Source organism: Dasypus novemcinctus, chromosome 13 (assembly GCF_030445035.2).
Source record: "Dasypus novemcinctus isolate mDasNov1 chromosome 13, mDasNov1.1.hap2, whole genome shotgun sequence".
Taxonomy (NCBI): domain Eukaryota; kingdom Metazoa; phylum Chordata; class Mammalia; order Cingulata; family Dasypodidae; genus Dasypus; species Dasypus novemcinctus.
Window position 1 is genome coordinate 47,654,794 of NC_080685.1, and position 26,744 is coordinate 47,681,537.

Below are 26,744 nucleotides of genomic sequence, written 5' to 3' on the forward strand. Positions count from 1 at the left end.
AACAGCACACCAGTCCCCTGTATGGACTGTCTCTGCCTCTGTGACGGTGATGACATCAGGTACTTCAGGGGCCAAGGGTGGCACCTCATCATTTAAACTGTATTAATCTCTTGTCAGCCTCCAGGCTCCTGAGGCTTTTTTTTTTAATAGCCAGGCTGGGCTATTGAATTGCAACAGGGCGTTGCTCAGCCCTCCTGTCTGCAGCAAGTCCTGAACCAACAAAGTAATGTCCTTTGCTCTGCCTGGGGGCTGATACTGCTTTTGTTGAACAATCACACGGGGGATCCGGCCACTCCTGTGGCACGAGAGAGTGGACCAGGCGCCACAGTTACGGCTCGAATTTCTCATAAGTAGGGGGCGTACTTCCTCTGGCAACCGTGCTCTCTGCCGAAGGCAGCCAAAATCGCAATACCTATAATGCGCTCAGCGGTGGGAACCACGGTCGCAAGTGCCCAGAACGGCCTAAAGGCTACACCCACAACAAGCGCGTGCGCAATTGCCTGCCGTGGGTCACTGCGTCCACCCTAAAGCGCTCCAACGCCGCCAGTTTGCCCTTGTCCCTGTGGGGGCTCGGAGTTACTATCACTAAGGCACCTGTAGCTGAGAGTCCCATGAAGTTCTGGATCTCCTCTTCCCCTTCCTCCCGAACGGGAGCATAAAGCCGCAGATCCCAGGTGGGGAACCGGAGACCTTGGCCCCACCTCTAGGCCTTTTTGAAGTGTCTAAGATTGGGGTACGCAGAGGGATCATCCTCTCTATCCGACACGTCGCATTCATTGTCAGAATCGTCTCCCTCACTGTCACTGTCACGCAGGAGGTCAAGCCCTGGGAGGCTGACCGTGCGTTTTGATATTCCAAAGAACCCACTCGGGAGGCCAGCAGAAGGCATGCCTTTAATATTCACAGACCCGATGGCGGCGGGTGGGTGGCACCGCGCTGCCTCTCCCCAACAAGTCAGGACTGTGGAGTGGGGATAGGTTAGTGCAGGGAGCAGCATTACATTTGAGCAGTTAATTTTTAAAGCTTTGCCTGGATGCTCGGTTTCGGGTCTGAGTTGCTGGCCAGTTCATCCTGTTCCTTCTAATCAGACAAGAAGGTGGAAGGGAAATGGGCATTCCTGTTAAGCCCTCATTCACTGTCCTGGTTGGGGTGCCGGGAGGCATTATCATCTTGCTTCCCTTCTCCCTCAAACGCATCAGGGACTGGAAGGGCTGCCAAACCGGATTCTAAACCTTTCCAGCCCTGTGATAACCTCTTCCTCTCCGTTTTTGGCTACTACCAGGGTCTTGGCCCCTAAGTTAGAGAGAGCCCCCTTCCATTCTAGACTTTTTGGAGTTTTTCCATAGGAGGAAGAATAAATTCAAAAGGGATTTATTTAATAGTTTTATTCCTAGAACTTCAGTCTTTCTATCAGAAGGGTACTGTTATTCCAGTTTTTGCCTCAGAACCATAGATTTGTCTAATGCCACAGCAAAAGATGAAGACGTTTATTTTATACAATTCTGAAATTAAGATCATAGCTATAGATTTAGGTTGGCCAGAATTTTTAATTGACAGAAATAGGCTCAACAGTCATGGGGTTGGTGAGGCCATTTGGTTCTTTAGTAACTATTAGAGTTTTGATCTTTGCAACTGGCTGAGAGGCATACATTTTCTTAAAATTTAACAACTCTAAATTTCATGAAATTCCTGAAATGAAAATGTCTAAGAAAGAAAATAACCATACAGGAATATTACAAGATATTAAGAGTAATGATAGTTCTTTATGTCTTTTTACATCTCTCAAATTTCCTACCATGAACACATAATGCTTTTAAAACCATTATGTTAAAATACCAGAATAACAGAATATTTGCCAAAACACAGGTAAACTCAATTAGTAAAATTTTATGTGCATTTTGAAATTCAATTTTAGGTCACTTCCTAGGAGATTAATAATTGAAGATTAAGGTGTTCCCTACTCTGTGCTTTTCTGTCCTGCACTTATGCATAACTCTATTACAGCGGGGCTTAAATGAGAATGCATTTCTCTAGAGATATTTTATTTTGAACACTGCTTCTACCAGATGTCAGGGGTTTCTACCCATCTGGGATCACCTTAGCTCCTACCCAGTATCCCAGGCTTAATGCTGGGGTCCTTTCTCTACTAGACATAGATCTTATTAAAAATGAATATGGAAGAATATCCTGAGTAAATGTAAAATGGATTATATGTAAGGAAAGAGCCCCAAATGCAAAGAAAAAAATTGGGGTGGTAAGGAGATGATCAAAAACTATAAATGGGAATCAATTACAAGAGTTTGAGATAAAAACAGATCTTTCAGACCTTTGCTGATTACTTGGATGATTTCCCACTATGGGCACATTCTCTGGTTTATGGCTTCTTAATCAGTTAAGCGCAAAACACAGACAAGAATTGCTAGGTAGCTGCTTGTGATGGTTAGCCTAATGTGTCAACTGGGCCAGGTTATTGTGCCCATAGTTTGGTCAAGCAAGCACTCGGCGAATTGTAATACAAGGACATTTATGGACTTCAGTCACCAGTGAGTTTACTGCATAGATGGCTAATTACATCTACAGTCAACCAAAGAGATTGTCTTCAGCAATGAGTGAGGTTTTATCCAATCAGTTGACTCCCTTAAAAGGGGAAGTGATTTCAGCATTCAGAGAGAATTTCCAGCTTAACTTTGGACAGCCAACTTCTCCTGGGAACTCATCAAGAGCCTTCATTGGAGCCCCTTGTTGGCAGCCTTCCTGTGGAATTTGGATTTATGCATTCCTATGGTCATGTGAGAGAATTTTATAAAATCTCATAGTATTTACAGATAACTCTTGTTGATTGTTTCCCTAGAGAACCTTAATACACTGCTTCTACTCCAGTGCTGGATCCTGAGGATTGGTCTAGAGTTCAAGGTCTACTTTTGTCAATACTATCAGAACATTGGAGGTTTGTTGGCATCCTGCATGGAATAATGGTCAAGTCATGCAGTTGGAGGGGGAAAAATGGAGGTACGGGGGAAGAAGATCGGACTATATCAGTCAGATGAGCAAGCTTAGGGGTTTTTATATATTTACATACTAAATGGATAGTCGTTATTAACATTTTAGCATTTGGGAGGGGGGCGGTGAGATTTTCTTTGCAGCAATGCCTCTTTTCTGGGGGCTAAGATACTCCTTTGGAAAAGGCTGCTGCCTCCTTTAAAGAAAGGCAATTTGGCAACAATAACAACAAAGACTGTGTTTCATTGAGTGATTTATAGTCATCCTTACTGATTACAAAGACATTTAAAGACAGCAGTCAACGCCCTTCACAACACATGACATTCACGGAAGTTTTACTTCACGTTGGGGTTTGATGTGGTTTTGAAGCAGGAGTTTCAGAAAATGGTCAGCTTCAGCGCACAGTCCGAGGTTAATAACTAGGCTTCCAATAAAGAGCTCACGGAAACTCGGGGCCCCACTCAGGGGTATGGGTTGCACCTGACCTCGTTGGAGCCAGCGCCGACAGCACTGTGAAGCGCAGGCGCGGGGGAAGGTGCTGTTGTGCGCAGGCGCGTGAGCGGGGGGCGGGGTGGGGGTGGGGGTCTCGTGGAGGTGATGGCGGGGCGCTCTCCAGTGTCCTCATGCCCGGCCCACCGCAGGTCCACCAGCTGGCGCCCTGTCTTTAGGTGTCCGCTCTCAAAAATGCGGTGGCGGGGATTCCAGCTATGGATTTTGTTCAGCTTTGTCTCATTCCTTCCTTACAACTTGGACCCCGAGGTGCCTCACTCCACCACTCACCTACGTTGTATAGAACAGCCTCTCAGCAGATCCATCTGAAATCTGCTCCTACCCTGGCATTCTTCCTCTCTCTGGCTGTATTCTGAGCTATGTCTATACCTTACCACTCTCTCCACTGCAGTCCTATCTTTACAGACTTGATGAGGGTGCAGGGGCAGAGGTGACTTAATTGGGAGGGTAGGTTGTAATCACAATCCGGGCTTCTCCACTTCAGATGTAGTAGCAGGTTTTTAAAACATTCTAAGCCACCTTCTGAAATGAGGACACACCTCTAGCAGTCTCAGATCAGTCCTCTGTCCTTTCCTATTTCCACTACAATAAGTCATAAAGGCCTTCCTCACCTACACCAGGCAATTACAACAGCCATGCAACTAACAATTTTAGGTCATATCCTCCCATGAAAATCATCCTAGCTGCTGCTGCCAGATTACATTTCTTAAAGATTGACCTAATCATTATTCTCCATTCCCATTTCCAATTAATAAACTTTATCTCACCCATAACTCCTTGTTAATTGGATCCTGTCTCATATACACCCCCACATATTCTGATCTTCATACTTTTACTTATGCCACTTTCTCCACTACAGTTCCCTCCTCCAAACCCCTGTTAAATCCTACTCATCCTGCATGGCCAATTCAAATGCTGTCTCCTCAGGAAGTCAGTTATGTTTTTCCCAATGTTCTTGCTGTCTTCACAGCCCATTACAGTACCTGATGCACTATCTTGTTTTAAAAGTGTACATCTATGTTATCCTTCCTACTTATCCTTTCCTATCACACATTTTAAGTTCCTTTAGAGCTGGAACCATGGCTTTCATCTCTATAACTCCAAAAAATGAATAAAAAAGCAGGGGGCTTTTTAAAGCCTCTGAATATTTTCGTTTTGACTGAAGCATTCAAAGGAAGGTTTCCTCTGGGAGTGCAATTTTGAGATTTGACAGCTATAAGTTTTAAGTAGAGTGTAAGGGAAAGGGAACTGCTTTCTCAATCCCCTATTCATGCCCAGAAAGGTGAGATGCTTTTTTATATATTCTCTCAATTCTTCACAACAATCCTGTTAGGCAGGTGTCATCCCCACTTACAGATGAGGAAATGAGGCTCAATAAAATGACTTCCCTAAAGTATCACAGCTTTGAGTAGCAAAACTGGCATTTTGAACTCCCTTTTGTCAGCATTACTTAATTAAAAGAGTAGGGCAATTAGTAGTACTACAAAATTCTGTTCCAGAATCAAAGGAGATGATGCTCACAAGTACCTTTTCCAAACTATAACATGTTAAACAAATGTAAGGTATGGGGAGGAGGCCATAAAAAATAAAGCAAATAGATACCACCCATTTCTATCATTCAAGCACAATGATGCCCTGAGTGAAGCATCCAGTGGACTATAGATCATTGACAAGCTTTTAATCTTAATGTAACTTAAAAAAAAAAGATGGGCATTAAGTTATTGTACCGGCAGGTGGCTCTGATGAGTCCTTCATGTCTATTTACATAATCCAATAATCATATATGGCACCATGCTGTGTTTTGCAACAAAAGACAAAAATAAATCATGGTTGCCACACAGGCGGCTTTCAATCTGAAAGGCAATAAGATACAAAGGATGTAACTCTAGGGCCTGAAAGTTCTATGGTTAAAATTATTTTTGCATGAAAAATTTTCAAGTCTTTGGTGATAATGACATAGTTTAATGAAGTAGGCTTTGGAATGGAATACTAAAGGGAATGTGCTTATTTGAATACTGTGAGAGAAAAGGTTGATTTGGTTTCTCAGATATAATGAACAATGATTCTCAACTGATGGCAAAAAGATACTTCCTTGGGTATCAGGATATTTTGGGCTAGAAGCAAGATACTATGAAGTTTCAAAACAAAATAGTACTTATTACCATTAATTTATTTTCCTTTAAGAAATAAGTTAATTTTTAGGTCTTTTGGTTTTTTAGAGCAAAGAATGCTTTAAAAAAAGATATGTGAGGTGCCAAGATGAAGACCACAGTGCAATGTGGTACCAGAGAAAATTGGGAAAATGAGAAATAAAGGGGAAGAGTCAAAGGTAAAAATCACAAGACAAGGAAAGAATTAATAGGATGGCAGAAGGTTAATTAAGAAAGTTAGAAGAGAGGAAGTATGACAGTTTGAGATTATTTTATGAATCCCCAAAAGAGAAAGATTATATTTGTAATCTAATCTGTTCCTCTAGGTGTGATACTCTTTGATTGCATTGAATTCAGTTGACGGGACTTTGATTAGATTACTGGATGAGATTGCTTTAGGGCTTTCCAGTGGACCTCCGTGAGGAATGACTCAGGTTAAGTCTCTGCCCCCTTGCTGGGCCTGATATAAATGGACACTCAGACAGACCTTCAGACACAGAGGAAAAAGCTCTGCCATTTTTGATCCTGCCGTGTGAGAGAAAGGAGAGACTCAAGCAACTAAGGCCCTGGGGAGAGATGAGCCATTTTCCTGATAGCCTGCAGCTGAAATTGGGAAGAAAGTGGAGCAGCCAAGCCAGAGAAAAGAGGGCTGGTAAGAGACAAGCCCTATGCCTGATTGCTCTCAGCTGAGCTCTGGGAGGTGGTACAGCCAGGAGGGGAAGGTAGAGACCAGGCAGAGATGGCTACCATCTGGCTTCAACATGTGGCAGCTGATGTGGGTGAGAAAGCACCTCTTATGGTGCCTTGAGTTGGAATTTTCACTGCCTTGGAACTGTAAACTTTTACCCCAAATAAATACCCTTTATAAAAGCCAACCCATTTCTGGTACTTTGCTTTAGCAGCCCTTTGACAAACTAATACATGAAGGCTTACTATGGAATTTGTCCTGGGAGAAATATTAAAAGACTTAAAGACATAATCAAAGCTTCTGCTGAAGCAGAAGATAAATTTCAAATAATTATTAATCAAAAGGGAAAATATACCATAAAATATTTATTTAATAAAAATAATTTTTATAACCTATATAGAATTAAATACAAAGCACAACAAATTATTTTCACTTCTTTTCAAAACTGCATACAGTAACAACTTGCAAACTGGCTTTAGAATTCTACAATATGGCCACACACCAAAATATGAATTTATTCTTATCTTAAACGAATAAAGGCTCAGGTTGTATGTCACAAACTTCAAATTAAATTAGAGGAATTGTTGCTTTGATAATATGAGTAATTTGATTGTATCACAGTCAATTTTATTTTTGAAAAAGAAGATTAAATAAAATCATTCAAACACCACTTTTCTACTTGTTTCTGAGAAAACAATTCCCTGTTTAGGAAACACAAAACAAAGGGAAAAAATTGGGCAAAATATAAATATTGAAAGTAGCTACTTTTATGACATCACTTCCCTTGCCCTTCTGTAGGTAGTGTTCTGTTCTTGACCCTTAATCAGAGAGGAAATTGAATAGAAAATGACCTAATATCATCATTCATTTGCTTCTAGGACTCTTGCTGAAACCAAATGTCAATTTTGCAATCTTGACATCATTAACACTGTTTAGTTGAGCCATTCTAAAAAAGTTAACACCCAATTAAAAGCACCTACCTAGAGATTCTTTTCAAAATAAGGCAATATAGTTGGCTTTTCAAAAATTTTAAAGAGTTTTCATGTTTCACATATACTAGCAGCTACGTGGTAGACTGATTTCAAAATGAAATATATACAGAACATTTCTTCAAGTACCTTGGATATGGAATCGCTAGCAATTCTTATTTTAAGCAAATGATCCACCCTTAGAAATAAAGGCAGATTTAATGTACAAAATCCAGGAATCATGTCTATTCTAGTTCTTGTCCCACAGGAATAATTAAAAAGAGGTTCTGTTTTTGAAAACTGCCTTGGAATTATTCAACTCCTAATGACATCCTTATTTTGGATAAGGAGGGGAAAACAATATAAAGCTATAAATGGGGATGGAATTATAAAAAAAAACAAACCCAAAAACCTTTTCATCTTATTATGGAAATAAAAGAGAATGCAAAATGGGCTAGTTGTATCCTTAGCCCATAGACTAACTTTGCATCATGGAATTAATAGTCCTTCATACCGAAGAATTAAAGACAACCACTGGACCTACATTAGTTTTCTGATTAGGTCTTCATTTAGATTCTTAGCAGGCTTAAAACTTGCCTTCTTTTCTAACTGTATGAGCTTCTCTGGGAAGCATACGAATGTTGCAAACATGTACTTCTAAAGAAAATCTACACAAATACATAACTGTCAAGATGGAAACTGAGATCATTCTTACAATGAATTTTTAAAAATAACCTAAAATTAGAAATGGCACATACTTGCTACAGGACAGAACAGACAAAATATTGCCAATGACAGAAACAATTTTCATCTATAAAAACACAAATGCACATGGGTAAACACAAAAACAATTAAGTTGAACAGTGGCAGGCATCGTTGGAATCATATTTCCATCCTGACCTGTAACATTCTGTAGTACCTGTGAAGCCATGGTCCCATCAGGCAAAACTTCTGGCCAAGAGGATATACAGTATAAACCATTAAACACACTTGCTAATCAACTTTTCAACACCATGTGCTGCTCTTGATTACATGGTTTTCAAGATCAAGTTCACTTTTCAATCAGAAAAACAGTCATCCTTAAATTAGCTCTCATAAATAATCCATGAAACAAACTTCACTTCTGGCTCCTCTGAACATCATTTCACTCCAGGAACGCAAGGCATTAGTCAAGTGGCTGCTCTGAAGCCATGAAATGCACATTCATAAATATATGTCTACACCTTTAAAAAATTAAATACATCCAAGCACAGTTGCTGTGCAGAGTTCTTGCTATAAGAAGAAATCCTTCAGCAGTATATTATGAAGTGGTTATTTGAGAACTTGATTCTTGATCTTCCTGCTTTTTGTATTTCTTCATAATACTGAATGCACCATTAACCAGGAAAACCACAGCAATGAGTGCAAAATAACCAGCATAGATCAGGAACTAAAGGGGGCGGGGAAACAGGAATTTATAGTTATCAATTAGAAGATGAACTGTTTTATTACTACATACATGTAAATATACTCCAAACTTAAAGGTATATTCAAAGTTTACCATTAAAACTTCAAAAATCATTACATGCTTTCAATATGTGCAGGCCCTGAGAGGCAGCATGGCATGGTGGTAGTGAAGTATGACTGTCTGAGTATGAATTCTGGCTTCATTTCTTACTAGCTGTGTGACCTTGATCAATATACTAAACCTTCTCTGAGCCTGAGTTTTTTATTCATAAAATGGAGTTCATAATAGTTCCTACCTTACAGGGTTGCTGAGAGGGATCAACGGGATCAAATGCTTATTAACACAATGCTAATGTTGGGAATTCGTTTGTTTTTTTTTTGTGCTACTGTTATTGTTATGAGTGAGTTATGGTCTCCACCCTCAATCAAATAGGTGGGTATGACCAACAGGCTAAATTCTGAAGATCAGGAACTTCTATTCTTCCCCAGAAGGGGGCAGTAGAAGGTCAACCATTCCATCATAGGATTACTTTTTTAAAAATTACCCTGTATCAAGCAGATTGAGCAGACTGACAGAGCTAGAGTCTGAAAGATAGATTTACAGGAGCTAGAAAGGGAGTAGAGGGTTGTGAGTCAATGTCAATATGGGCAAAATCTGCAATAAGGAGAAGGGTGCAGTTGTGCAGTAGATGGGTGTGACAGTGGTGCAGTGCAGTGATGCTATTGGGTTTGGTGGGTGCTGGTCTGTGGGATTGGTGGTGCTGGTCTGTGATGGGGGTAGGGTAGGGGCATTGGGTTGATCTATCCATGGAACTGCGGGGAGGGTCAGGGGAAGGAGCAAGTGAACTCTGGGGATTTTCAGGTCTGTATTAAAACTACAATGTCGAGAATGTTCTATTAACAAATATGGCAGGGGAGGATTACTGGTGTAGAGTATTGGACAGGACAGGGCAGGCTTCGATGTTTGCATAAATGTTATATATATAAATGTTCTTCCTGCCATAGTTTGTTGTATCAGTGTGTAGAGACCCACACAATAAACAGGAAAACATTGACCTCCCATCCTGGGGAGTCACGCTATGTTCTCAAATAGAGAAGCAAGACTCTCTCGAGAACATAGGCAGTGCCTAATAAAAGAAAGACCAATATTTCAAGTCCTCAATATTCCTGCAAGTAACTATGAATCTTATTCTTCAAAAAGTGAGACTTAGTGGTTAACCATATGTCCCAAGGGGGAAGAGGGGAAATGAATAGAATAGATGGAATACAGGGCATTTTTGGGACATTGGAATTGTTCTGCATGATCTTGCAATAAGGGATACAGGCCATTTTAAATTTCGTCAAAATTTATAAAAGTATAGGGAGCAGGGGTGGCTCAGGCAATTAGTTACTTCCCTTCACATCTGAGGCCCCGGGTTTGATTACTGGGGACTCCTGAAAAGACTAGGACAAAGCAAATGCAAAACAGTGAGGGGGTGGGAAGAAATAAAAATAAAAACGTATGGTCCAATATATAAATCATAATGTAAACCACTGACCATGGTTGGTAGTAATGCTTCAATATTTGTACATTAGTTCTAACAAATGCATTCCATTCGCATGCAAAATGTTATTAATAGGGGAGAGGGGAAAGGGGGAGGGCATTGGGTATATGGAAATCCCCAATATTCTCTATGTGACTTTTCTGTAACCTAAAACTTCTTTGAAGATAAAATGAAAAAAAAAAAAAAAAAAGAAGACACTGGGGGAATATGCAATATTTCATATGTTATTTTTAAAACTATCATTATTATTTCATTTTCTTATTATTGTTATTTGGCTATTTTCTTGGCTTCATCTTTGGAGGTTTTGGATCATAAAAGGGATACAACTGTGGCAGGGGTTGGTGTGGAGTGTTGGTGACTGGAGAATGCATGGGAGAGGGTTCATCTGGGGCATGCCTCTAAGGCATATGAATATGATCGAATGTTCATAGGGGATTATCTTGGTGGGTGGAGATCCACACAATAACTGCAAGAATATCAAATTCCCATCCTGGGCAGTTATGCTATATTCTCTAATGGGACAGAAAGAATCCTCTGAGTACAGGGGCGGTGCCTAGTGAAGGAGGATGGACCACTGTGCTGGGCCCTTGATATTAATGATCGTACTTAAGAACCTTTTATTTTGAAAGTGAAACTTAGCCTAGTTTTATATGTTGCCTAAGAGTTATCTCCTGAGGGCCTCCTTATTGCTCAACTATGGCCTCTCTCTAAGCCAAACTCAGCATATAAATGCACTACCTTCCCCCTGGCATGGGATATGACTCCCAGGGATAAGTCTCCCTGGCACCAAAGAATTATTACCAAGTGCCAACTAAACATTTACCTGGAAAAAGACCTTGACCATAAGGGGAAAATGGTAAATGCAAACGAGCTTCCAAGAAATTTCAAATAGAGTCAGGAAGTTATTCCAGAGGTTTTTTGCAAGTCTCAGCAGGATCTCATTGACTGCCACAGTAAAAAGTGCCTCAAATAGCAGGGCTCCTCAGGGTTCTAGAGATATCCAGACACTATAGGCAGGGCAGACAACTCAGGAGTTTGGTGCCCTGCCAGTGGGCCTTTCTTTGGACTTTATGCTCCGTGGTGTGACAGAGTTGGACTCATTTGTGGTTTCCCTATACATGACTCTTCTGCTCCCTCTATTTGAACCTATAGTTAGTACTATAATTGACAGATATATGTCCAAGACACTTAAATCTTTGGTCCGTCTAAAGCAGAGTTGTGCCCTGAAACTCAGCAGAGTTGCAACACCTACTCTCTAGTTCACTGGACTCACTCAGGACAACTAACAAAGTGATGATCATGGACAACGACCATCCCAACGAGCAGTATCTGCAACTACAAGCAAGATAGTTTTATCCAGTGCCTCATGGGATCTAAGCCCCCTCTCAATTAGAGGCAGAATGGGCATCACCATTCCAAAATCCTCAGGATTGGGAAATGAACAATGGTCTAAAGTAGACTTACTATTATTCTACTATAGATTTATCTATTATTCTAGCAATGGAAGAACTTGTATCATTGATATAAAGACAGTGGCCACCAGAGGTTCTGAGGGGAGGGAAAGGGAAGAATAGGTGTAATATGGGGGCATTTTCAGGACACTGGAATTGTCCTGCATGACACTGCAATGACAGATACATGCTATCATATATTTTGTCATAACTTTAAAAAAGTACATCAGAGTGTAAACTATAATGTAAATTATAATCCATTATTAGTGCAATGCTTCAATGTGTTCACCAATTTAACAAATGTATGACACTAAAGAAAGATGTTATTAATGTGGGAAAGTGTGGGAGGGGGAGGGAGTGGGGCTTATGGGAATCTCCTATATTTTTAATGTAACATTTATGTAATCCAAAGTTTCTTTAAAATAAATAAATAAATGCAAAAAAAAAAAGAGAGAATTTTCCAGAGTCAAATTTTGTATGTGACTATATAGTTTATCAACATCTTCATCATCTTCTTGAAAATAAATTACTAAATACTTATAGGGTGGTTCAAAGTTTATAAGAAGAATGTGGCCCTAAGTCTTTAAGCCAGGTTCTTTCAAACTCAGACTTATCTATAGGAAGACTATTAATCACGTCAGTTAGGGTTTCAGTACAGCCCACAAAATCCTATTATTCCACATATTTAAATTCACCATTTCTAGAAGGATGTGCTGTCAAATTTCATCTTTGAATGTCAGCCATGTTTCCCTCAATTGTAATAGCACTGGGACTTTTCCTTACTAAACAGGCAGCATGGCAGGTGTTTAGTTTCTCTCCTACTTTCTAATCCAAAGCAAGCACCTAAACATTGAGAGGTCCTCTCAGGTTTTTTATTGCTGGTAATAATTGGGAAATATATATATAAAGAAATAAGCTTCTACTTCCCCCCTCCCCCCTTTTTCAGGCAGCATGATATAGTAGGAGAAGTATAAGCTTTACTGTTAGACAGACATTGGCTTAAATCCTTGCTCTGCCACACTATTATTGACTGGATGACCTTACACAAATCACTTAACATCTCTCAAATTCATTTTCTTGATCTCTGAATCAACTCTACAAAATTTTATATTAAAAAGTACCTAGCACACAGGAGGCACTTAACAGGCCTTACTTATTATTATTTCTCTTTTACATCTCTTCAGTAAAAACAAAGTTGATTACTGCTAACATGTTGGGTCTTTGTATTCTAAGAAAAATAATATGTAAATATGAAATATTGGGTAGTATGTATGGAAGGAGTAATGGGAAAATAACCCCTTGAGCTGGAGTAGGTGTAGAGTAGGCACTTATTGACAGCCATTTTGCCAAAGTATGGAGCAAGCCCTACCTATAAACCCACAAGGCATGAAGGCATATACAGCTATACAATTCTAAATGAATAAAAGTATTCACATTGTCTTTGGGTATTTTTGCAAAAGGACATATGTTAAGAATCATAATGCTATTTGCTAGTAGAAAGTCGTTACCTTGGTATTTGGGTAAGAGGTGTCTTTAAATAAGAAAGGAAGAAGACAGAGAGTTGAGAACTGAAGCAAAGCATATCAAACATGATAACATATTCCAGGCATAAAATTAAGCGTAGAGGTGAATAATGTATAAGGAAGCAGAAGAGCTGGGCCTGAAAGGAACCAGTTATTACCTCTCAGCAGCAAAAGCCCCAATGGCCTGGTTAGTTACATCTCTTTGGATGACTCTAGGACCTCACTCAAAAGAGGATGGCTGCAACGTACTCCAAGTGGAAAAGAACTAAGGATGGGGAATGACTAAAGAAAGCAGGGGACACTTTTTATTTTTTATTTTATCTCCACCTATATTATTCAAATTTGTTTCCACTAAGCATGCACTACTTCTGTCACCCTGGTCAGGCTGTATAACTGCTGCGCTAAAACAGAGATCTTACCTGAGTGGTAATTTCCAAGCCAAGGCCACTGGCGTCTACTACAATTAGAGTGAGCAGAGTCTGCAGTACCAGAGCAATGAAGGTATTGACACCAAATACTAGAGCATAGCGCTCCATACTGAGGTTTGCAGCAATCTGGAACCTTTAGGTAAAAAATGAAAGAAGTAATAAACAAGATTACTTCCTGGGTAATTTAGATTTTTACTTAAATGTGAAAAGTAGCCTGTTCTTTCTATTGTCAATTCCCTTCCCAACCAAGTGAAAAGCATTTTGTTGCCAAATGATGTAGACCTCATGCAAACACCTGAAAACAGTAGGAATGTACAAACAAGGAAATAAATGAGGTTCATCTAAATACTTCCTCGGGAGAAAAATTGATAACATACATACGATACAATACTTTCTCTCTTTTGCCTCTTTTAATTAGAAAATTTAATTTCACAGTCCATATAGGAAGCAAAAAGTTTATTCTGCTACAACGTTTCCTAATGCTTCTTTGAATCAAAATACATACGTCGCTATAGTGATGAGTAACATGTAGATGATTCTGAAGACAACATAGGATGCGTAGCACACCCAAATGTTACACACAGTGTCCATGATATACACTGAGGCAGCAATCAGGAGAGAAAACAGAGACAAAGTCATTTCTCCCCAAGTTGACCAAGATATTTTTATATAACCAACTGCAAACACCGCAACAGCACCTACAAAACAAAAAGAAAAAAGTAATCTAGCTGTTTTGCTAAACAAACACTATTTCAATAAATAAAACCTCAGCTTAGATTATTAAATTTTTAAATCCTTAAATTTAAAAATAGGGTGGCTCAAAATTATGGAGTCCTTGAAACTAAGGCAGAAAATTTTGAACCTGATATAATAATATGGAACCACTGAGAGATGATCGAGACTGAATTAGGGCAGGTGGGTGTGAGATAGAAAAGGAGATCTTAGATCCAATAATATAGCTAAGAAATAAGTACAGGGCTGAAGAAGAGGCAAGAGTTAAAATGACCAAAATTTCTAGCTTGGCAACAAAGAATGGGTCATCTTTCCTTCAAACCAAGAAGCAATCTAAAATAAGGCAAAAGGGCTTCTCTGCCCTGTGGAAAAATGATGATAACAATAGCTAAAATGTACTGTTTTCTGAGTGCTGGACACAGTTATAAGTGTTTAAGAAATCAAGTAAAGGCTTTCAACCTTATGAGTGTCAACAAATTAGAAAACATCAACAGAGAATAATGGTCAAGGACACAGGCTTTGAATCCACCTTGCCTGAATTTAAATCTTGACTTTACTACTTACCACCTGTATGAATTTGGTAAACTATTAACCTACCCATGTCTCCAGATTTTTCAACTGTAAAATGGGGATAGTAATTGCACCTATCTCAGGGAGTTTTGGAGGACTGAGTTAATAGACATAAAGTCCTTAGAATAGTACCCAGTATGTATTAAGCACTCAACAGATGTTAGTTACAATTATTATGTACCATTATGCATTGCTATACAAAGTTTCACATCAAGGAGCAAAATAACCCAGTAAATACAGAGATGATGGAAAACTTAGATAAGCAAAGAAAAATTTGAAAATTATTACATTAGGGTTCTCCAACAATCATAAAGAATTCAAGTTTGTGAGTCATATTCCTCTACCATTTGGGCACTTCCAAATTTTCCTCCTAAATTATAAAACCAGAACTCAAAATAAGTAACTCATTTTTGGGGGATACTTCAAATTTGGGGTGAGAGATCAAGTCTGATTATGGTTGGTTCAATAACCAGAGGAATTTGTCCCTCCTTACCACCATCTACTATCCTGCACTGCTTACCCAGTAAAGTTGAAACAGCTTCCACACCACCATTATAAATAACAGCATGGCGAGAAGTCATGACCTTCTCCCACAGGCCCTGTGTGTAGTTCACGACTTGAAAATAGCCACAAGTGGAGAGGGCCCACCACACGGACCAGCAGAGCAGAGGGCGTGAAGAGTAGCACACCAAGAAATCATTCCATAGTACTTTCAGCACAAGGAGACGGTCTGGCTTGGATTCCTCCACAGCAAAAGGGAAACAAAGTGCAAAGATCATGAAGGCAATTGTACAGACTCAATTTTCTATTTAACAGACTTTTTGTTGTTGCCGTTTCTTGTAAAAACCAACTGTTTATTTCTTTGATATTAAAAAACATATCTTACTAGCAATTACATTTATTCCCTTTGGAGGAAAAATAAGTTCTTATATAATTCTTGTTTTAAATGCTCTATAAACATTAGCACAGCTGAATGTAAGCAACCTAGCAAAAGATGTATTGTGTCTAAAATGAAGGTAAAAAGAGAGAAACTACATACCTCAGCCAAAGGGAGAGGACATTTCACATCTCCAGAAACAGGGGCAAACAATATTAAGAATAAGTTACAATAACCCTATTAAATCAGTTCAGTTATAGAGACAGTCATCTTTATAACTGACAAGATTCACTGAACAGTAATTGTTAAGATAGGAAAACTTAGAAAGAAATAAAGTAAAATGTTAAAGTAAAATGTTGGATGGTGGGATTATTAGCAATTTAAATTTTCTTCTTATATTGTTTATATTACCCAGTATACAATGGGAAATGTAACTATTATAATAAAGTGGTAAATAAAGCTGCTGTATTTATAAATGAGAAAACTAAGACTTTACTGAGTTATTCACCATCCAAGTGAATGCCAAGAAATGAATGATTCCAGATCCCCTGTGAGATAATCCCAACTCTGAATGTATCAAAGGTCTAAGCTATCAAAGGTCTCCATAATTCCTGAGCCCTGCTCAGAACATAAAAAATTTTACTTGATGTAGCTCCTACGGCTAACATGGAAGGCAAAGTGAGAGAAACCAAAAGGGACCAAAGGGGAGGTGACCACTGAAAAAGTGTATGAAAAAGCGTGTAAGAGCCAGAAGGGGAGGCAAGAGCTGTGTTACAAATTAGCAACACCAATGGCAGCAGCACAGCTCAATCACTTTTGTGGGGTAGAGGCCACAAGTCTTGAAGAGCACAAGAACCTCTAGATGTAAAATGATTACTTCCCTCTTGCTGCCAGCATTTTTTTCTTTAAATACAACTTTTTAGTTGGTATGGTTAGGTGTCTATCATACCAAATTATATGCCACTCTTTTCTCAGCTCAATTATGCCCAGTGGGAGATTTGTCTATAGTCAAACTAATGGCTGGGATGGAAATTTTCAAAAGACCAAGTTGGCTGCTTTTATTAAGTTCTCTTGAAGGACATAATCCTGACAGTAACTCCTATAAACCCCAAACATATTTTTCACAATTTAAAGAGGACTGTCATTATTCCCAAAATTGATATTCCATTATCTGAAACACTGTAAAAAACTTACGGAATGAGCCTTAACACATGAAGACAAATTAGTTTCAAGGTAAAAATCAGAAAATGTCTCATGGAAGAATTGGTATTTGAAATAAGACTTTGGAAGATGGATCAATAACAATAAAGTTCTTCCCAGAGGTAAAAGACTTCTCGGACATTCCTGCTTTGGCCTGCTGTGCACTAATTTTGCCCAAGAACAGTCACTCTGACAAGTTGCCCACAGGTGCCCTGGTAATCAAGGTGAGTTTCATGATAAGGCTCACCCAGGATCTAGGGATGACAACTTTGAGATGATAGCCTAAATTTCAAGTAGTCACCAGAGGTTAAGAGTGTGGGCAGGCAAAAGAGAGTAATTTTCAAAAGGACATTAAATGCCATGTTGAAACACTCTGATTAACTCCAGGTGGAGAGTCAAAGACTACTCATGGTGGTTCTTTATTCTCATCCAGCCTACAAAATATATGGAGCTCAGTTTTATGTCAGACTGGGCTTGCCTACAAAACTGGAATGTTAACAGGCTTATTTCCAAACATGTCCCGGGAAAGCTGAGATAAGAAAGCTTTCCTTGCCCCTTACAGTTTATAACCTGATAAAAAGAGAAAAGATTTTATGCAAAAGGTGGGTGCTGGGAGATAATTAACTTTCTTGGCTAGACAGAATGGATGAATGAGTTACTTTGATACCATATTCTTCTCCTCCAACAGGCAACTTCATAGTCCTTTTAACATTTATTACATCATTATCCCAAATTTTTCTCTTATAATATCCTTCCTCTATTATTATTCATTTCTACTCCACCTCTGCAAAGAGTCATTTCAAAATAGATGTGGCTACCACTTCCAGTGTAGAAAAGGAAACTAATTCCTACTCTTAAATAGTTTGAGCTTCAATTCAGAAACTTTAAGCAGATATTAATCATTTATTGGAATCATTTTATTTATTCATTAAGTAAAGATTTTTTAAGTGTCTTCTTTGTATACTGAGCACTGGGGGTAGAAAGATAAAGATGGCACAGCCCCTATCATCCAAGATATCTCTGACACAAGCAATATACCATGTGCCATTCTGACTTTGGATGTCATTCACTCCAGAAGAACTTATATTTGGCATCCCTAAAATAAATCAACCATTTCTTGAATGAATGAATAATAAAGGAATGAATGAATGAACCAACTCTGGATAAAACCTGAACCCAAATGGATACAAGGTCTAGCAAGTCGGGGCTTCCTGCCTACTTTCCCACTATTGGTCCAGCCTCTAGACTTGTAACCACACATTCTTCCAAAATATTTAAGGCTGAGCTTACCAGTTTCTCCATGGGGAGCTCCTCCATATTGAGAGGGATTTTTGACTCAACGTCCTCCCACCCAGGAAGGTGATTAGAAGCTGGAGTGCCAGTAACAATGCCACCGTTTTGTACCTTGATGCCATTCACTGCTTGGCTGGTGGAAGATACGTGGTGAAAGAAAAGGCTCTTCTGTGGCATGGGGAGAAACCAGGCCACAGCAAATGCCACAGAAACACAGGTAAGAGAGATGACATTCAGTCTGAACAGGGACCAGCCTCCCACTGAAACAAGGATTTGCCCTAGGATGGAGCCCACTGTGAAGCCCACCAAGGTGGCACTTCTGCAGTAACTTGTGACTTTCTGATACATACCGAGGTCTACTACACTGTAGATATAAGAGTAATAGGCAATTTCAGTGGCTGTGGCAATGCCATAGAAGAATTCCATGAACTGAATGGCCAGCAGTCCCTGGGCATAGAGCAGCATGAACCATGTAACAATAAGGCTGAGTCCTTGGAGCAGAATAACAGGTTTATAACGGAGATAGTCTGTGGCAAGGAACACAGGAAACAGCAGCACCAGGTAAGAGTAAGTCCATACTGGATAAATTTCATTGAAGACCTGGTAGAAAGAGAGAAATAAAAGTCATTAGTGAAATCAGAGGACCTGAAAAAATCAAAATAATTTTATTCTTCTAAAACAATCTACCAACACCTTAAATTGCTCATCCTTATCCACAAAAGAAATCTGAACTACAATTCTGATGATTATTCAGAATATCCTTCCCTACCTGCATCGTCTTTTTTTGTAATAAAATCCTTCCCACATATCAAGTATATTAGTCAGTCAAAGGGGTGCTGATGCAAAATACCAGAAATCTGTTGGCTTTCATAAAGGGTACTTATTTGGGGCAGAAGCTTACAGTTACCAGGCCATAAAGCATAAGCTACTTTCCTCATCATAGTCTATTGCCACGTGTTGGGGCAAGAAAGCTGCCAATATTTGCCAAGAGTACAGGCTTCTTGGGTTCCTCTCTTCCCAGGGCTGCATTTCTCTCTGGGCTCAGCTGCTGTGCTTATTCCACAAGGCCAGCTGCAGACATCAGGTGAACGGCTGGTCTCTCTCCCGGGACTTCTGCCATGTGTTCTTTTCCTTTGTGTCCACTTCCTGGGCTTCGGCTCAAAATTCCAGCATCAGAAACTCCAACTCTGTTCTTTGTCGTGCCTTTTATCTGTGAGTCCCCACTCACCAAGAGGTAGGGACTCAACGCCCTACTGACGTGGCCCAATCAAAGCCCTGATCATAATTTAATCATGCCCAGGTACAGATCAGTTTACAAACATAATCCAACATATATTTTTGGAATTCATAACTATATCAAACTGCTACATCAAGACATAGTTCAAAGGCTTCCTCATTCAGAAAGACTTTGTTGAAGATGACAGTATTTGTATTACAACACTCACAGCTTTATAAATATTGCTTTGTATGTCTCAGTCTCTCCAAGTACCTCATGGCACTGGTTCTCAACTCTGGATGCATATCTCCCAAGGAACTTTAAAAAAATATGGATGTAAGCTAATGCTTCCACCTTGGGAGTTAAAGTCATTTCTAGCAAAAAAAAAATGGATAGGAGTTTTTAAAAAATCTCCCCAGGAATTTTATTTTTAATTTTAATTTTTAAAGGCTTTAGATTACATAAATGTTACATAAAAAATATAGGGGGTCCCCATATGCCCTATTCCCTCCCCCTCCCACATCTTCCCACATTAACCCAGGAATTTTTAATATGAGCCAGGGTTGAGAAGCATTGCCTTACAGATTCTTTAAGGGTGGCTCCAAATTCATTTGCACAACACAATAGGCAGCATACCATTTAGAGGATATAGGCATACTTCATTTTATTGCACTTCACATATACTACATTTTTACAAATTGAAGCTTTGTGGTAACACTATGTCGAGCAAGTTTATCAGCCCCATTTTTCCAAGAGCATGCTCACTTTGGGTCTCTGTGTCACATTTTCATAATTCTTGCAATATTTCAAACTTTTTCATTGTTATTATATCTGTTATGGTGATCTGTGATGAGTGATCTCTGATGTTACTATAGTAATTGTTTTAGGGTTTTATAAACAATGCCCATATAAGAAGGCGAAGTGAATCGATAAATACTGTGTGTGTTCTGACTGCTCCACCAACCAGCTGTTCCAGTCTTTCTCCCTCTTTCTAGGGTCTCCCTATTCTGAGATACAACAGTATTGAAATTAGGCTAATTAATAAACCTACAATGGCCCATGAGTGTTTAAGTGAAAGGAAGGGTCACACATCTCTTACTTTAAATCAAAAACTAGAAATGATTAAGCTTAGTGAGAAAGGCATGTTGAAAGCTGAGACAGGCCGAGAGCTAGACCTCTCGCACCAGTTAGCCAAGTTATGAAATCAAAGGAAAAGTTATTGAAGGAAATTAAAAGTGCTACTCCAGTGAATACATGAATGATAAGAAAGTGAAACGGCCTTATTGCTGATATGGAGAAAGTTTTAGTGGTCTGGATAGATCAAACCAGCAGCAACATTTCCCTTAAACCTAAGCCTAATCCAGAGCAAGGCCCTAACTCGCTTCAATTTTATGCAGGCTGAGAGAGGTGAAGAAGCTGCAGAAGAAAAGTTTGAAGCTAGCAGAAGCTGGTTTATAATGTTTAAGGAAAGAGGTCATCTCCATAACACAAAAGTGCAAGGTGAAGCAGCAAGTGCTGACATAGAAGCTGCAGCAAGTTTTCCAGAAGGTCTAGCTAAGATAATTAATTAATGATGATGGCTACATTAAACAACAGATTTTCAATGTAGATGAAACAGCCTACTATTGAAAGAAGATACCATTTAGGAATTTCATATTAGAGAGAAGTCAATACCTGGCTCCAGAGCTTCAAAGGACAGGCTGACTCTCTTCTTAGGAGCTAATGCAGCTGGTGACTTTAAGTTGAAGCCAATGGTCACTGAATATTCTAAAAATCCTAGGCCCCTTAAGAATTACACTCAATCTAATCTGTGCTCTATATATGGAAATACGAAGCCTGGATAACAGCACATCTGTTGAGAACATGGTTTACAGAAAGTGTTAAGACCACTGTTGAGATCTATTGCTCAGAAAAAAAGACTCAAGATATTATTGCTTACTGACAATCACGTGGTAAACCAACAGCTCTGATGGAGATGTACAATGAGATTAAAGTTGTTTTTGTGCCTGCTAATGCAGCATGATTCTGCAGCCCATGGATCAAGGAGTAATTTAGACTTTTAAGGCTTATTACTAAGAAATACATTTTGTAAGACTATAACTGCTATAGATGGTGATTTATCTAATAGATTAAGGCAAATCAATTGAAAAGCTTCGGAAAGGATTCACCATTCTAGACGTCAATAAGAACATTTATGATTCATGGAAGGTCAAAATTTCAACATTCACCAGAGCCTGGTAAAAGGTGATTCTGCCCCTCATGGGTTGACTTTGAGGGTTTCAAGACTTCAGTGGAAGAAGTAACTGCAGATATGGTGGAAAGAGCAAGAGAGGCTGAATTAGAAGTGGAGCCCGAAGATATGACTGAATTGCTACCATCTCATGATAAAACTTGATTGCTTCCTATGGATGAGCAAAGAAAGTGGTTCCTTGATATGGAATATTTATTCCTAGTGAAGACACTGTGGACATTGTTGAAATGCCAACAAAGGTTTTAGAATATTACGAATACTTAACGATAAAGTCAACAGGAGGGTTTAAGAGGATTGACTCCAATTTTGAAAGAAGTTCTACTGTGTATAAAATGCTATCAAACCAGCATCACATGCTACAAAGAAATCTTTTGTGAAAGGAAGAATCAATTGATATGGCAAGCTTCATTTTTGTCTTATTTTAAGAAATTGCCATAGCCATCCCAGTCTTCAGTAACCACCACCCTGATTAGTCAGCAGCCATCAAAATCAACGTAAGACCCTCCACCAGCAAAAAGATTATGACTCGCTAAAGACTCAGATGATGCTAAAAAATTTTAGTAATAAAGTATTTTTAATTGAGATATGTACATTGTTTTTTAAGACATAATGCTATTAAACACTTAATAGACTATAGTATATTTATAAACATAACTTTTTTATGTACTGGGAAAACAAAAAATTCCTGTGACTCATTTTATTGCAATATGGCTTTACTGCAGGGGTCTGGAAACAAACCCACAATATCTCCAAGGCATGCCCATACTAGACTCAATAAATGTTTTGGGAACTATCATAAATTATCTACTTCTAGCCACAGGATAGGGAACCATGATCCTTCCAGTTAAGTTTCTCTGATTTTAAATTTTGTTTCCTATGGGACAGTGGAGAGGGTAAATCTGTCCTACACTCTTTACAGAATAATTATCTCTGGATGGTGGGATTATAGTCAACTTTTATGTCCTTCTTTTTCCATGTTTGTAATATTTTTTTAAATGGAGGTAATTATCAACCTAAAGTGTATATACTTATAAGATGAGCGCCAGTGCCACCAGAAACAAAAATAAAGGTGAGGGAAACTAAGACCAGATGGGTTCTCTTCAACTTATACTAAATATGAGAACTGTGTTCTCTCCTATGAGTGATATCAAGTGAAGATGAATGTTCTCACACTATTATCAGCATTATAATAGCAATCCTCTACTGATAAGCCACACTCTGTGCTACACACTTTACCTAAATTACCTCATTTAATTTACAACTGATAAAACTTGGTCTTAGATAAAGGTTGTTGCCCAAATTATATTAGTAGCCTAGTGATTGGTAGATGGATGATCTGAACCCAGATTTCTGAATCTACTACACTAAAAATTCTTCCTTTCTTCAATCTGAAAACTTTTATTGATCATCTACTATGCTCCAGGTTTACTTCTAATGCTTGTAGTCACTTTTTTTTAAAGGCAGTATTAGAATCCTGGACCTCCAACATCTGCTCCCCTGCAGCTACTCTTTGAATCTGCACTGACGTGCTTTTATAGGACATTTATGAAGAGAAAAAGACAGCACAGTCTCCAGAGCTTAATCACTGTGTCTCCAAAGGAGATCCTTTCTCTTTCAAAGCCCCAAGGACAAATTAGATTAGAAAATGCTTCTTTGATAAATACTTTGACCTTGAAGGAAAACTTCCTACAAGCAAAAATATGCAAATTACAGACCCTTATTAATTATCCATATCTTAATATTTCACCTCAGGTAAAATCTGCCAGGCTAGCAAAGGGAATTGATTCTTTTCTAACTAAGGTGATTTTTTACAATTCTTTGGATGGAATTTATTTGCCCTTTCTCTGACATATATGTCAACAGAAAACATGTTCACTTTTAAGCTCTCATTCAGATTCAGACTTTATTTTAGAATTCAGAATAGTTTAGAATTGTGAAGAGAATGGACTTTATTTTAGAATTGAGTTTCAATTAATCAAGCATTTAATCAGCATTTATTTGCATAACACCATTTCCAAGCTGTATGGAAGTTACCAAACAAACAAAACAAAAAGAATAAAATGAAGTCTCAGCTTTCTAGGAGTTTGAGTTTCACACCTACCGAGGAATATACATACACACAGTATTATAAAGGAGATTTTGAAACATGGGATTGCTTCGAGATGGACCCCTGATCACTAGATTTCTCTTCTAACCCACCCTCTTCCTCATCTAATTTACAATAACAGAAATGTGCTTATGCTTTTGTTAAACAATCAGCAAATATTTACTGGGCCTGGGACCTGTACTTTACATCTATACCCCCTGAACATGTTTTACTCACCTGAGAAAGCTTTTTGATAAGACAGGGCATATGACAACATATCACTCAGCAACCCTCTGCCATGGGCATGTGACAAAGCAGATTGGCTTTCAAATATCAACACTGGGAGCATGTTTATCCCCCATGGGTTTCTCTGTCAGGCAAGGTACACAAACTGTGCAGATCACATGATAGTTCACATGAAACTTTAATTGTCAGCAGCAGACAAGCAGTATCACTTCTGCCCATAGTCACACCTCGGAGTCAGTTGTTTTGGGTCTCTAGAATCATTCTCTTTCATATTTAGTGCAGTAATTTCCTGAGTGTAAAATCATTCTGTTTGCAAGAATAGGCTCTTTCCACTTTATTATTGCTTTTAATCAAGATTAAAATTCAATAGATAATGAATAACTCTTACAGTCCCTTGTGGAGTGGTCTTTAAGACTGAGAAACAGATAATGTGAGGTTGGAGAAAAGTCATACTTGCTAGAGATGAAGCAACGACGGAAATGCAAATGAAACCCTCCATCCAGTATTCAATACTGATTTCAATTTACTCTCAAGTGTCCTTGGAAAATGGAGGCGCACTGTCAGTGTCCCAGCAACGACAAACTGGACTATGAGTAATTACATCTGCCAGTGAACAAACGATTCTGGTATTGCTCTTGCTCTTACCTGTTATGCAAGGTTACTACTCAAGAGGCTAAGTATCAATGACCGGGGGAAGAGTCAGGTTTAAATGGGAGGAATATCTCAGTGACTGGGGCAGAAAGGGAGGGTGGGGATAAAAGAAGGTACAGGAAAAAAAGGAACAATTTACAAGTGCCCAGCCAGCTGAAACCAAGAAAAGGAATACCAAGCCCTATCTTTCAACCTTTGTCATGTTCAAAAAAGAGGTTGTTGTATCAGCTTTATTATGGTTTTGTGGTAGCATCTTGGGTTTAATTCCTTTTTCGGTTTATATAATGCCTTTCCTCTGCAAATGGCAAGTGTTGGGATTGACCATACCCTTTAGTGTTAAAGACATTTCAAAAGTACACTATGCACTTCTGATGCACTTTACCTAAAACCTCATCTAGGGTAAAATCAACGAGCAAGTAATTCCTGATCATCAACTCCTGACTGCTCAGACTTTACCATGGCTGGTAAAGAAGCTTTCAAAGATCTCATCATCTAGTTAAGGAGCAAAACTAACATTTGTGAGGCAACTATTACCGATTCAAGAAAAAACACAATTAAGTGCCAGTTATGGGATACTAAGTGTCTTCTTTTATCCCAGGAGGTGGGGCTTAAAGGGGGGGGGAGTGGAGGACATCCTTGGGCATAATCTCGACCAATTAAAAGTCAAGACAAACTAAGGTGATGGACTCCTGTTGACCCTGCACTGTCCTTATTTGACTGAACCTATCCATCCAGTCAAAGGTAAACAAAGCAGGGGATGGGGCCGGGATGCCGCAGGTAGAGGACGCCCCTTTCTGGAAAGCAGTCCTCAGGATCTGGCTCCCTACTTTCAGTCAACGATTATTTACTGAACCTCTACCATGGTCAGTACAGCTTGCTGTTTTCGCTTAAAAAAAAAAAATAAAAAGCTTCCCCCTGACAGCAGGCACTGCCCGGCCAGTCAGGGCAGAGTCAGGCTAAGCCGCTGGGCAGCGTCATCTGCACGTCGCCTGAGGCAAACGTGCACGGGGGCCCGCGTTTCCAGCCCTTCACAGAAGACGCGCCCAATAAATCAAACGAACGTCAGGAAAACAGGCACCGGGAACCCTCAGAAGTCTTTACACGGAATGGCTCCAGGGACTCGGGCGGCTTTCTCGTTCCTTCTGTCCTTACCGCATGCCCTCCCTACCCACTTTGACCGGCTTCCCCACCCGCAGCCCTTCCCCGCCGTCGGTCCACCGCCCCGGCGGCCTACCTCCCTCTCGGTGAGGTTCTTGTCGGGCCCCAGCAGGTAGGGAGTGAGGAAGGGTTCGGACGGTCTGAGGCTGGCGAAGAAGCCGTAGGCGCAGAGCAGCGCGGTGGGCAGGAACCAGCCCTCGCGAGGGACCCGAGCCGTGCGCAGGAGCATGGTGGCCGCCGCCGCCCGCCGGGACACAGGACCCGGCACATCCATCCGGGGAGCGAGGGCCCGGCCCCTTCCTTGTCCTCCTCCTTCTCTTCCTTCAACTCGTGAAGTTCAACGGTTGCCCAGCGCTGAGACCTGTGACCGAAAGTGGCGCCGCCTTCCGGCTGGGCCTGGCCACCCGGGCGCAGCCGCCTCGGACACCAGCGACCGGAGTCCTCAGCCAGGGCCGCCGGCTCACGTGGAGCCGCCCAGCCGCGCGGCCGAAAGCAAGACACGCCCCGAAGCCCAACCTCAGCCACCGCCTCCAGGCTGGCAGCCAGTCACAGCGGACGTCGGGATTTTAGCCGCTCTTCCATTGGTCGGTGGCACTACGCCCCTCACTAGATGCAAACGAACCGCAGTGGAATGCCCAATCACTGAGGCCGTCGGGCTCTCGCGCTGAGGGCGTGAGGTACTTCAGTCAAACCGGGCGGGCCGGCCAGGCTGCGCGCTCAGGCGCCGCATTGTACCGCTGCTCGGCGCGCGCGCCC

The 26,744-nt window shown here is 40.1% G+C and overlaps 1 protein-coding gene across 1 annotated transcript; it reads right to left on the reverse strand.

Annotated features, from left to right (window-relative positions):
- Positions 1 to 6,698: 6,698 nt before the first annotated feature.
- On the reverse strand, positions 6,699 to 26,501 carry SLC19A2 (solute carrier family 19 member 2). Its single transcript, XM_004464172.3, has 6 exons — positions 26,065 to 26,501; positions 18,378 to 18,980; positions 15,531 to 15,753; positions 14,214 to 14,406; positions 13,700 to 13,841; positions 6,699 to 8,745 (listed from the first exon to the last, which is right to left on the reverse strand). Exons 1-6 carry the CDS (start codon positions 26,260 to 26,262, stop codon positions 8,617 to 8,619), a joined length of 1,488 nt encoding a protein of 495 aa, XP_004464229.1. The 5' UTR covers positions 26,263 to 26,501; the 3' UTR covers positions 6,699 to 8,616.
- Between the last annotated feature and the right edge of the window lie 243 nt (positions 26,502 to 26,744).